Below are 12,932 nucleotides of genomic sequence, written 5' to 3' on the forward strand. Positions count from 1 at the left end.
CCTAACACTTCATCTAAGAACTCGGTGGGTAAAAAGCTTTCAGTTCACCTCGGGCAGGGACTTCCTGAGCCAAAGAATGCACAACAGCTAAGCTCTACCCCACAGTGATAACAAACCAACTTTTATTATTTTTCTCTTGAAGATGAAATTTCACTAAGTATGCTCATGCCTACCTCACTACAAAAATACCCCTAAAAGTATTGAGAGTTCCAAATTTTTTGAGTCCAAAAAATTCAAAACTCCCTGTATTCCAACACCACAGATTCCAGACTTACCCCTCATATTATTAAACCTAACAAGAGCGTGGCAAGAAGTTTCAACAGCACACAGTATCAGGACAGAACCAGGAAGGAGAGGAAAAAGAGGAATCAAATCACAACCTTCATCTCACATACCAACTATCAATGAAGATTCTGCAAATAGCACTTGGTTAACACTTTAGATGTTAACATATGAGGCAGAAAGGACTGCAGCTCACTATCCTGTGTCAGTATTGGTTCTGCAGTGTTTGTAAGGATAAAGTTTTTTGTCTGTCAAGTAATCCCCACCGGCCAGGAAGCAGATATGTTGAGCACTACTACACAAACATAAAACCCTATATGCTACTCTTGTCAGTTTTATACCATGTAACACAATTCAGTTAATTGTTGTTCTATTGCTAGGTAATGCAACTACTTTAATACTGATGATATGACTAAAATTTACCTGTAATATATCAGGATCTCATAGGGCAATGCAGCTTCTCCGCCTAATCTGCACGTAACCACATGTAATAACACTGAAACCATGCTCTTGAAGATGCTTGAGGTTTTGCTAGTTCTGCCCTCAGTGCTGAAGGTAAAATCTGTGATGCAATATTACTGCAGTCAGAAACTGCAGCATATAGACCATCAGAGACAAAACAACAAGCTGCCAGGTAGTCAGGTTTCAGAGAGTCACCACTGAATCCAAGTTGGAGTAATAGCACAACAGTAGCGGGGGCCAGGAGAGGAGAATTATAATGAGCAGTATGCATCTTTTACAGGGCACCTTCAGAATTGTAATCACGCATACACACAACTAACCTTTGCAAACAGACACAGTGAAAGGGAAAACAGCTATACCGTGCATTACGTTCCCCATTTATGCTGTCAGTCACAGTCCGAAAATACTTCAGCTGAGTAGCAGGCATGCACTAGTAGCTGCACTGCAAGCATACATAGTTCACATCTTAATTTTCTTACTGACCTTTTCACAAACCAGTTGGAGTCAAGACCTTCATTTCACCTACAACTCCAGTTCTGAAGCTAGAATAGCTGATGCATATACTCTTGCTACGTGTCCTCTTTGCCCACTGTTGTCTTTAGCATAGTTATCACCTGCTAACCACATCTAACTTTTTGTGGAACTTAAACCTCTTTTCACCCTTTCAGCAAAAACTCCACCTTGCACTGAACAGGCAAGCCGATTTTGCAATCTAATGGGCAGCATCAGGACACAGTTGCAAAAATTTCACTTTGTTCAGAAACATACAGGAATGAGTACACGTATGCACTGCTTCTGGAATGTGGGCTCCTCACTCACAGAGCCACTTCACTGACTGTAAGCATATTCTTCACAGTGTTTAGGAACTGTAACACAACTGAAGCAGGACACCCTTGCTTCTTACTCCACATGCTCTGGAAATAAGCAGCATTCCTTCCCTTCTCTACACAGAGTACACCGCCTGGTAATACGGATACTGTTCACAAGATCAAGTCAACAGCTCTTCCCATACAAGATAATTGCGCATAATGTTAATCACAATATCTTGTTGCAAAGTACTTACATGCTACTATCGTATGGTCTAATTTATAATCCTCCCCTAATATGACTGTACTATTAATGACTCTTTTACAAGTGTCCCGCAGGAACTTACAGCATCTTCACAGGAACTACCAGAAAATGGTTGAGCTTCAATACCATCTCACTCAATCCATGCTTGGGTAGTAATGTTTTACTACACGTTAAAAACATACAGGCTGCTTACCCTTCTTTTCTTGTGCAAATTCCAGTAATAAGTCTTACCAAAACCCCCAGGACTCCTGACAGTCACATCACAAAACGGCAGTTTCTCACTGTGTTTCTGTACACGACAGGTGCCCATGTTCAGACAAACAAGCCTCTCTGCTGATTGCATTCACAGCTGTAAACGTCCCTACATCATTACTCATTTTACTCCTTTTAGAGACAGATTTTTTGCTGCTGTTACAACAGTGTCAGGTGCATGCCCTAGTTAACAAAAGAGCCTGTAGGTCAGTTCGCTCTCAAATCCACACATAAGAACCAAGAAATGCTGCTGAAGTCACATCTAGCAGATGCGTCTCCTAACTTCAGCACACCAGAAAAAAAACCCATCACCCTAGAAACCACACGTGCTGAAGTACTATTTTCCTTAAGAAAAGTTACTGTGACATCCTATCCCGTTACAGTACATCACTACTCACAGTTTACAGATTTCACCTCTAGAGATGCCACAAAAAAAGGTCTATTAGGTTCATTACATTTTTGTGGAAGGCAAACCGAAAATTCCCTGGTTAAGAGCAGTCTAAAGGGATTTCAGCTTCCAAAAAGACACTGCGGTTCCTTTTCTCGTTGTGGCAAGCCACGATGCCGCTCTAGGGCAGAGGGTTTCCAAGACGAGCTGCAGCACCGTACGGATCCACAGCACCCACGGCAGGAGCTGCCGGGGCGGCCGTTCCGCAGAGGCGCTGCGCGGCCGGCGGGCGCTCCCGCAGAGCCAGCGCGAAGCGACTCTCACGCCGCGGCGCTACGCGGGCTGTGTGCACGCGGAGCCGCCCGCGCCCGATACGGGACCCCCGCCGGCTCCTCCCGCCCCCCGCCCGGCTGCCCACCGCTGCGCGCCAACCGCCGCGGCCCGAAGACAGCCCCCTCGCCCCGCGCCGCCACACCGAGCCCGCGGGAAGGTGCCCCGGCCCCGCCGCAGGCCGGCCCGCGGCTGGGCGCCCGCAGGGCCCCCCCGGCCCCGCCGCCGGCGAGCTGGCGGGAGGCGGCGCCCGCCGCCAAACTTTCTCCGCCACCAAAGGGCTCCCCACGCCCCGTCCGCCGGCGCGGGGACCCCGCCGGGCCGCCCCGCCCGCCCTCGGGGGTGGCCCGCCGCGGCGGCAGGGCGAGGGGCGGCGGCAGGGGCGGCCCCAGGCCGGCACGGCACGTACCTGCTGCCCGCGGCGCCGGCGCCCGCAAAGCCCCCGCTCCGCCGACGGGCCGCCGCGCGCCTCGCGCGGAGCCGGCAGCGGCGAGGAGAGGGGCGGGGGCGAAACCTGCGCGCGAGCCCGCCCGCCCGCGCGCGCCCGCCCTTCCTCCGGGTCGCCTAGGCAACAGCGGGCCCCGCGCGGGCCGGCGGGCGGGCGGGAAAGGGAAAAGGGGGGGGCGGGGCGGTTTAAAGGGGGCGCGCGCGCGTGCTCGCCCCCATCACGTGGGCGCCGCCGACCCAATAGCGGCGGCGGAGGGCGGGCTCCGTAGTACTACGGGACGCGGAGGGCGGGGGGGGGCGGGGGGGGCGGAGCGGTGCCGCCTCCCGCCCCGGCCGGTCCCCTCATGGCGGGAGCCGCTGCGTCGATCGCCGACCCCCGGGACAGGGCGGGCAGGTGGGAGCCGCGGTATGAGGAGGGGCCGCGGGCCGCCGCAGCACGCTGGCGGTGGGGCCGGCTCCTGTGGGGCGGCCGGGGCCCGGCGCAACCGCCTCGCTCGGGGCCCGCCCGCGCCCCGTGCCGCCGTGCCCCCGGAGCCGCCCGCGTTGCATAACGGCGCGCGCCGCGGGCGGCTGCCGGATTACACGGGGCAGATTAGAGATTACGTTGATTCAGCAGATTGTCCGGTGCATGTCTGGGAAAGATTACACCGGCAGAGTTAAGAATACCCATTTGCTGTGGTAAGCTGCGGCTTAAGTAGAACAAATTAACTCAATACAAAATTAAGGGGGGGGGGGGGGGGGCGGGGAATAATAAAAATACCCCAAGGTTAAGAACATGCTTTAAATGAGCAAAACGAAAAAAAGAGGTTGAAATTCAAGTTTTAACAGTTCTTTACCATAAGCTGAACTGCTGTGGAATAGCTGGTGATGGCAGCCACCAGTTACTACCGTCCAGACGATGTTTGGCTTCAAAAAAAGCAAAATCAGTACTGGGATGCCTAGTTACATTAGCTTCCTGAGGACTCCCATATAAAAATAAGTATTTAAACTCTTTTGATAGATATTTTTTAGTATCTTAAAATTACTAAAGTGATACCGATCTGTTTAATGGAATGTCCATGTGCTAAACCATCTCCTTGTATGCCAGTTTGTAATACACATTTTTTGAGTTCTGATTTTTGGATCTGAGATTACTGACATCTGAGAGTTGACATTCTCATGGGCACTCTATCTACCACTGAGATAGGAATAAAAATTAATCACACAGTGAAAACCTGTAAGTTGTATGACATTTCAGTTGATTTCTTAGAGAGTTCAGGGATGAAAGCAAAAGTGCTGTAGGAGAAATCAGTAAGCACACAGAATGAAACAATAGTGTTGTGGGGTTTTTTTCCAAACTTGATAGTGATTTTTTTTTAATGTAGATGTCTTCTAAAATTTATCACTTCCCCTGCATGAGCACACACAAGCTCATGACTACCTCAAAATTACAAAAAAAAAAAAAGAAAAAAAAAAAGACTACAGTACTTACGTTTGACAGAGGCCTCAACTGAAAGGTAGCTCTGCCAACTTCCGTATGAATATCTCATACACTAGAACTGGGGTTTCGGGTGGGAATTTGCAGTTGGTTGCAAACTACTTGCAAAATTTTAGCAATAGAAAGTTTTCCCTTAAATTTACTGTAATGTCTCACATTGTGATTTCAACATTGTGACAACAGTTTTATCAGCTGGTTTAGTATATAATTAATCCTAGACATAGGTCAGCGGATAAAATCAGAATGTAAACCTTTTGCTGTAGGCGTTCCTAAGACAAGAAGACTCAGTCATTTGGTGTCATTTCAGAAAACTGTCATGGAAAGAATTTTGAACATCTGGATTCAAAAAATTCATCTGTCAATCATAAGCATGCTGAGACTTGCAAGCCATTTGGCATCAGCCCTTGCTTCTGTCTTTTGTTACAGTTCCTTCATGTTATGGCTATCCCATCTTAAAAGAAACTCAGTGTGTGAGTAATGCATTGTCCTTACACAAAAAATTATCTCATCTTGAATTCTTCCTTATTGAGATTTCCATTTGTTTCAGGCAGTTTGATTATTTTTTTTTTTGATGCCTGATGATTTTCAGTGCTAAAATCAGTTATGAGCTTCATATGTGAGGGTACTAGAAGTTACCGCCTAGATAAGCACGCTCCTTTTAACAAGACCTCAGGACAGTTCCTGGCTCTTGGAGAAAATAAGAGGTGTGGTTGGCAAACTACTTGATAGATATCAAGGACACATCTCAGAAGGAAATTTATGTGTAATTAGCAGATAGTGCAATTTTATTTTTTTTTCCCTTCATAGTTTTCATAACACAAATATTTGAACTCAGTATTGGGGCAGAATGAGATTTTTACCTCTTGGATCTTAAAAAAAGAATACACAAAGCAGTAAAATCCCATTCTTGAAAACAGCTGTAAGGTGCGACTTAATCTAAATGAACAAACAATGTATATTTGAAATAGCCATGTGACTGAAATGATCTTTAATTTGGGTGAGAGTTTATTTAGAGATTAATTTTAAGAATGTTTGAATAGCAAAGAACCATAAAACAAAACCTAAATCATTGTTCAGTGCTTTCTTTTTATCTGCCTGTGCTCATTAAAACTTCCAGTTACCATCTTTTGGGGATACTGCATCTCACAGATGCTTAGAATAGTTAGCCATGAGAAGTACACAAAACTATGTGGCAATAAGGATTCTGCGTGAAGGGGAGTAAAACAGGTTAAAGGCAGATCTAATGAGTCCAGAAGAGTTGTTCCAGCCAGCCTCCAGTATGTGAGGTCCTGGAGCACATTTTTTTTGCTGAAGAGCTGAACCCATTGCAGTTTTGTGACTGAGCACTCAAGTCGCCCAGAAATCCAACAGCAGTTCCCAAAAAAGAAATAAATGTATTCTTTCCCTTAGTGTTTTAGTGCCCGGGAAGCACTAGGCTATATGAATTTTCCTTTGTTGGCCCACTTTAATCTATGGCTTCTCTGCTACAGAATAGTAACCCAGTATTTCCGTCATGTTTCCAGAATTCAGTGTGACACACGCATACACACAGAGCTCATGCTTCATTCAGCAAAGTACTGGAACATACTTTAAAGTGATTTAAGATACGGTTAACTCTAAACATGATTTAAATCCTTTAAAGCCCTTGTTAACGGATTCAGACTACGAAGATGAAGATGCCCAGGAGTTTCAAGTAATTGAAGAGGCTGAAATAGTATATATCGGTATATATCAGTACACAGGTGATCTAACTTTAATGTATAAACTGTAATCTTTCAAACAATATATTGCGATTATTAATATCAGTTCAGATGACAGATGTCAGGAAAAGGGTAGTACTGATCTGAAGATTTTTCAACAAGCTGGCACAAAGAAAATTAGGCTATATCTTAAATTTCAGATTAAAATATTCTAACTTGATTCAATGTATGCAAAATAAACATTTGAGCATTCATAGAACTGTATTTTTAGTTTCTGTGAGCATAAGCTACAGCTGTGTCTTAAAAGAAGATAAAGAATTTGGAAAGTGTTAGGTAGATGCACAAATGACCTCTTGTTTCTAGTACGGAAAAAACTTCAGTGCACAGGTAGATGTCAGCAAGTTAGAATCAAGTTTAGCAACAATTTCTTCTATAGCATTTCATTTTCTTTACAATATATCAGCTTACTTTTCTAATGAGATAGAGAGTCTGATATAATCCTTTTTAGGACACTGATGCATACTTGAACTTCTGTTCGGAGTGCAACAAACACCCTAGAGAAAAACTTACAAATACATGACTACCTCATTAGTTGCTTTTCAGTCTCTTTTAAAAAAAAAAAAAAAAAAAAAAAAAAGCCACAGCTGTGAATGGTGTCAGCAACATCTCTTTTGAAAGTAATCTTTAGACTCAAGTTGTGATACTTATTGTCAGGACTTAAAGCACAGAATTACACACATACATCTTCTTGCACTATTTAGGAAGTATTCTCACCTCCTTCCTTTGCCACCCTGTTTCCTTGAATATGCAGGCAATAAAGTTTGAAAATAAACTATTAGTAGTCCCATAGCCTTCCTCTTTGTTTTGTTCTTGTTCTCTACAGTCGTCTCAGAAACAATTTGTAGTACATGTAACAATTAGTCCTAGTCCGAACAGCTGATGAGGTGCATAGCACATCCGTTTAACACACACTGGTGAAGTAGAAAACGGTCAGCTTCCTCTAAGGAATTTTATGCTGCATCACTGGATTCAAGCATCTCCTGAAAAAGTTCAACTTACACCAGCAGCAGCACCAGAGAGATAGGGAGATGCATACTGACAATAAGATGAAGGAAAGGAGATGTGAGAACTCCTTTTTGCAGTAGCAAAATCAAATTTTTTTGTCTGTTCAAGGACCTATATCCTAATTAAATGTGGTAAAGGAGCTGGTCTGAAATTTAGGTTATATATCCTATTAATATTTTCTGTTGAGAGCTATTGGATATTACACAATTTTGTGGAATATTCCAAGAACAGGGAAAAAAAATTAAAAAGGACTGCTTGCTCCAATAAAATAGAAATTTAAATCAGATTTTTGACTGCTGCATGTAATATTTGTATGATGGAATTTATATATACTGCATTATGTGAATGTTTTGAATTCAGCAATAAACTGTAGTATTGGTAACCCTAGAAAAGCATGCGAGTAATTCTGTGAGCATAACGGGGCGTTACCCTGTCCCGTACTTGGCCTCTGTATGCACGTTTGTCTTTGTTGTGACCTCACCCACATTGCACTATATGTAAATGTGAAGCCTTTTTAACAGCACATACACAATCCGGATCTTGCCTGCTAAAAACAACCATCTCCAGGACAATGTAATTCTTTTAAAAACAGGATTACAATTCTGAAGTAGATCGCGGTTTTTTGTTTCTTTGTGCCACATGCCATGTTAATAGTACTTGGTTGTGTACACAAAGTAAACAAAGTTGCATGTCTGCAGACAGCCCAAGAGGACAGCCTTTGGGTGGGGACCTTGCTGTTACAGCCCAGTATCACAGGGAGCTGCCATTTCAGATTTTCTTGTATGGACAGGACGCTTAAAGAGCTAGAGAAGCCATCTGAGGTCCTGTGAAAAACAGAACTGTGTGCTTATACAGTAAGTACAAATGCATTATACCTTTTGAAACAGGCCTCTACAGAGTTGCCTTTCTATCACTAAAAGTTGAAGCATAAGCAATTATTTTTGGTAAAGCTGGTAATTTATTTTATTTGATCATTTAATGGGAAAAAGTCTTTCTTCCAATATAGGACAGTTTGCTCAAATATTTATGTATGCTTTAAAGTATAATTAAGAAAAAAAAGAGCAAATATTAAAAAATACCTATTGCATTAGGCTTGTTCGGTAACCTTTTTGGTACAGTAAACCTCGACTATATCATACAAGAAGACAGAATATAACAGCATTAGATCGTTATAGAGCTGGCATATCTACAGAGTAAGTTTCTTTTCAGCGATGTCAAGTGAAGATCGGTTTCTGTCCAGGCAGAGAGTTTCTATTCCATATTTAAAAAATAATTGTACAAGTCCTGACCTTGCTGAGTTCTCCTAAATTCACGGTTTATATTAGTAATTTCACCTGACATCCAGACATGAAAAACACTTAAGTAAAACACACACATTCTCTCTGAGAAATTATAAATTGGGAAGCTGGTTTTTGTGAAATGCAAGAATTCTAACACCAAGGTCTTCCCTGACTGAATAATTACTAGTCTGAGGACTGGTTCAATTGTATGCACTGTCTTTCAATGTATTTTCAAGGTACAAATGTCAATTTAATTTGCTAGCTAGAAACAATAACGTATATTGCCTAAAAGCATCAAGTATTACAATTCTGAATAAGCATGGCAGTTTCAAAAAGGTATTCATTGTTTAAATGTACTTTAGTGTGAATTTGGTGTTACTCTGTGGAGTTCACTGAACTTGACAGCAGACTTAAATGTTTGCCATTAACTGTGAATTAACGGAACTCACATCTAATATAAGTGTATTACTGTCAAAATACAACAAATGTCTTAGCAGCAACACTGAAAGATGCATTCCAATAGCTGTTTCTACAGGGAAAAAAGTCACTAGGATTAAAAATGACGTGCTAAATTTGCATATTTGTCTTTAGGTGCTGTTTTAGAAGAATAGCCTCTGACCAAGAATAAAAATTGTCGGAATAATATGCGAACAGGTAATTTCTTCCAAGTCTTTACTTCAACGTGTATACATATATAATTAGAATTCATTAAAATTGCATTGATTTTGACAGCTGCCATTGGGATTGTCACAACTGCTCCATAGGGCTGTCATCACTTACTAGTCAGCGAACTAGTTCACCAGTCAGGGGTACAAATTCTCTAAGGAGATGTTTGCTTTGATCAATCCTAGTATTTCATAGTTCATGACTGACTAGCATGCACTCCAAAGTTGCTTACAAGTGAGGAAGCATGCATCAGCCTCTTTATCTTCTGTCAACCTTTCCCATTCCTCCTCCTTCCCTTTTTGGTTTTAGCACACTTCAGGATTAGACAGTCTCTAGTATTTTAGCCTCTGGATTAGGCAAAATAGCTGAGTCAACATGTGGATTATCAAGGCTGGCTTGGTTCTTTGGGGGTGAAGGTGGTGTGGAGCCTTTATTTGTTTTTCTTTTTAATAGATAGGACAGTCAGGTTACAAAAGTTTAAATGCAAACAGACAAGATAGTTTAAGGGCAGGGTTTTGTGCATGTCCTCAAACAGAATAATTGAGAATCAGTGTATTTAGAGACTGCTGTTACATTTGCCAGTTTTAAGTATTCGCAGTCCAGTATTGGAACAATTTTGTTTCATTCCTCTTCACTTCTCCCAAAAAAACCTGACTTTTTAAAAAAGTAACATTTGTGTCCTACTTCTCTTTATTTAATCTCTCACTTAGAAGGACATATCAAATTACATATATAGATATATATTATGTAGAACATACGTTGATAGAGTTTCTACAGTCATATTAATTGAAAAGCTAAATCTTTTGTTGTTTTTTTTTAATTGCCCATCGCCACTTGACTTGTTAAACTTTTCTATCTTGATTATGGTAGTCTGAATGTAGTATACATTTGACTTTCAAAGCATACCATTTGCATTTTTAGATTAATATAATGTATTGACTTACCTCATGAAAAATCATAACACATTCACCAATGCTAATGTAATTGGATTTTGGCTTGAATTGAACTCCTTCTGATTCTCCAGTATACTCTTTTGCATCACTGACTATAAATTTAAAGGGATAAACTGTTGCTTTCATACTTTCCTGTCTATAAATACAGATCAGTAGCTTTCAAATGAGGTCCAAACTACTGTATTTCAGTGAAGTGTACAATACTAGAGTACAATAGTACTCTATAGCAAGTCCACTACTAGTAGTAATTAATGTGGGTTTTTAGTGTTAGAGCTTCCTAAATTTTCTTTTATTCACTTTCATAATTTTCTCGTCTACTTTGTACTGTATTACCCTGGTACTTTCAATAAGTAGTAGCAAAGTATTAATACACAAAGTAGAACTAATGAAAAGCACAATTGGATGGAAAATAGGGCACCTGATCTACATGGACATAGGTGTTCCTTCAAGTATTTCATTACCGACAAAATTAAGGTTACCATTTTTCCCTTAGCACTGGAAAGAAGTCTCTCTCTAGAAAGAAATAGCCTATAGAGAAATTGCCTGTAACTACAATCCAAAAGGTTTTGAAGGCTTCCTAGGCACTTTTTGTTCTCTCTCTCCACCTCTCTCACTTTTCTTTAATAGGCCTAAGACAGTGCCTGAGGCCAGAACAGAAGTGTGGAGTTGGGCTGCAGAGCTGGTCCTTCATACACAGATCACACCCTAACAGTGAGAGAATGATTCTCCCAAATGTTCTGAGACCTGAATGACTTGAGGCATTTAGTTTTATTCAGTAGCCTACCACTATGCCAGTGTGAGACAGGCCTACTCCTGCATAAAGACAAAGAAAAGAAATAGAACCATAAGGCAGGATTTTAAGGAGGTTAACAAGTTTTCATTAATTCTCATGAGAATTTCTTTGAAGGCTTTCCATGAGCTGTCTAAAGGGATTTTTCTGTGTGACCTACCTTCTGTCATGTCACTTTTCTGTCTGGTAGAATTTCAACAACACTTAACTCCCTCAGATGCTTAGTAGAGTTGGGAGCAGGTCAAAGTTGAGAGTTTTGCTTTTTCTCTCTTGGTTCTTATAGTTGTATAGATACCCAGATATACTGTTCATGTATTCAGTAGCCTGTCTTCATTTAAGGAAGGATGTAGCCTTCAATGAAATTACACTGTCACAAATGTTCCACTGTTATGTTTGAATAGGCTGAAGTAAAGTAATCTGGAGTTCTTGTTTAAAAACCTGCTTGTTTTTTTCTGTTACCATTTTATTCCTATTGCAGTTATGCTGTTACCCATGCAAAAGAATTTTAGAAGACTTTTAATACTGAACTTTCAGTAAATTAATTAACAGTAGACAAGCAGAGAAACCTTCAGAGTTAAAATAAATTTCCATTTAACTTCTAACGAAGTAGGGCAGAACACACATTTCCGTTATGCCACATCCTAAGCCAATGCAACAAGGTCAAACATGAGTAATTTTTCTCGCCTTACATCCCCCTTCCTCCAACTCCCTAATATATCTGCACACATGCAAAAAGGTCCAGTTACCATTTGGATGCCAGTATTTTGATAACGTGAATGTGAAACTGAATTCCCATTGAGCTCTGTGGTATAACTGCCTTCATCTTAAAATAATATAAAGACTGTACTCACACTCCTACATCAATATGTTGTCATAAAAATGGAAGAATATATGAAAAGACGGGAGACTGGAATTATTAGAGGTGGTCTAGAGGACAGCACGATGCACAATGTTTTTGCTGCACAGGTTTAGAAGTAGCTAAATTTTTCTGTTACTCTTGGAAAAGTCAGGTTTCTTTTATTTACAAAGCTGTAACAGCTCTCTGCCACAGAACGTCTTATGGCCACTCTCCTCACTTTTTTTCTGCAGGAAAAACCCTAACTCTTTCCTGAAGGACAAATAAAAAACCTAAAATCTTGATTCCTCTTAAACAACACTATATTTTGTATAGAACATGGCGTCTGTACATAACCAGTGAGACAGCAGAATTCTTATTTTCAGAACTTCTGGGAGAAATAACAGCAAAAACAACACCGAAAGTGTGAGGTAACACATGATTCTCACACCTGTGATGCCAGAAGACTGCTCTATTTTGCTTGTGATTGAGATATTGTGGTTTCATGAGATTGAAGAATATAGAAAAAATATATATCCATATATATCAAACCAGTTACTGATGCATTATATGTATCATAAATATATGCAGTCCAACTTCCAAATTTAGACTGCTTTCAGAAAGAGTGAAATGGTACAGTTAGATATTCTTTTTAAGCATAAAAACACATGGACAACTGCTGCTACAAGTGCCAACATTCGTATCCTGTATTTGGGGGTTTATTAGAACACCTAATTGTGTTTAACACACAAACAATTCATATAAGAAGCCTACTGAGTTAGGAAAAAGCTTTTCTGAGATCTGTGGAAATTAACATTGTAACAGGCAGTCTTCTGCATAAGTGATACTTCATAGGCTAGCTCCTCTGTTAGTTGTTAAAAATTGAGGTGGGAAAACCTGGCGGTGTCTAGCTGCGCTATGATGCAGCTCTTAA

At 41.3% G+C, this 12,932-nt stretch overlaps 2 protein-coding genes across 14 annotated transcripts in view; one reads left to right on the plus strand and one right to left on the minus strand.

The window, feature by feature from the left end:
* Positions 1 to 3,383, minus strand: part of TMEM266 (transmembrane protein 266) — an 86,497-nt gene extending 83,114 nt beyond the window's left edge. For all 5 annotated transcript variants that reach the window (XM_055805738.1, XM_055805745.1, XM_055805718.1 and 2 more), the window contains exon 1: positions 3,195 to 3,383. The gene's annotated coding sequence lies outside the window, so the exon portion shown is untranslated. The remainder of the gene's footprint in view (positions 1 to 3,194) is intronic.
* NRG4 (neuregulin 4) overlaps positions 1 to 12,932 on the plus strand; it is a 55,424-nt gene that overhangs the window by 21,981 nt on the left and 20,511 nt on the right. For 7 of the 9 annotated variants that reach the window (XR_003553637.2, XR_003553635.2, XR_003553630.2 and 4 more), the window contains exons 1-2: positions 3,539 to 3,910; positions 9,346 to 9,408. Coding sequence is in view for 2 of the 9 variants with exons in the window: in XM_005235674.4 (XP_005235731.2) it covers positions 9,399 to 9,408 (10 nt within the window). In the remaining 7 variants the exon portion in view is untranslated. Of the gene's footprint in view, positions 1 to 3,522; positions 3,911 to 9,345; positions 9,409 to 12,932 lie in introns of those variants that run through there. The other 2 variants (XR_008747440.1, XR_008747441.1) reach the window with 2 other exon arrangements.

The sequence above is a fragment of the Falco peregrinus genome, chromosome 1, assembly GCF_023634155.1.
Source record: "Falco peregrinus isolate bFalPer1 chromosome 1, bFalPer1.pri, whole genome shotgun sequence".
NCBI classification, from domain to species: domain Eukaryota; kingdom Metazoa; phylum Chordata; class Aves; order Falconiformes; family Falconidae; genus Falco; species Falco peregrinus.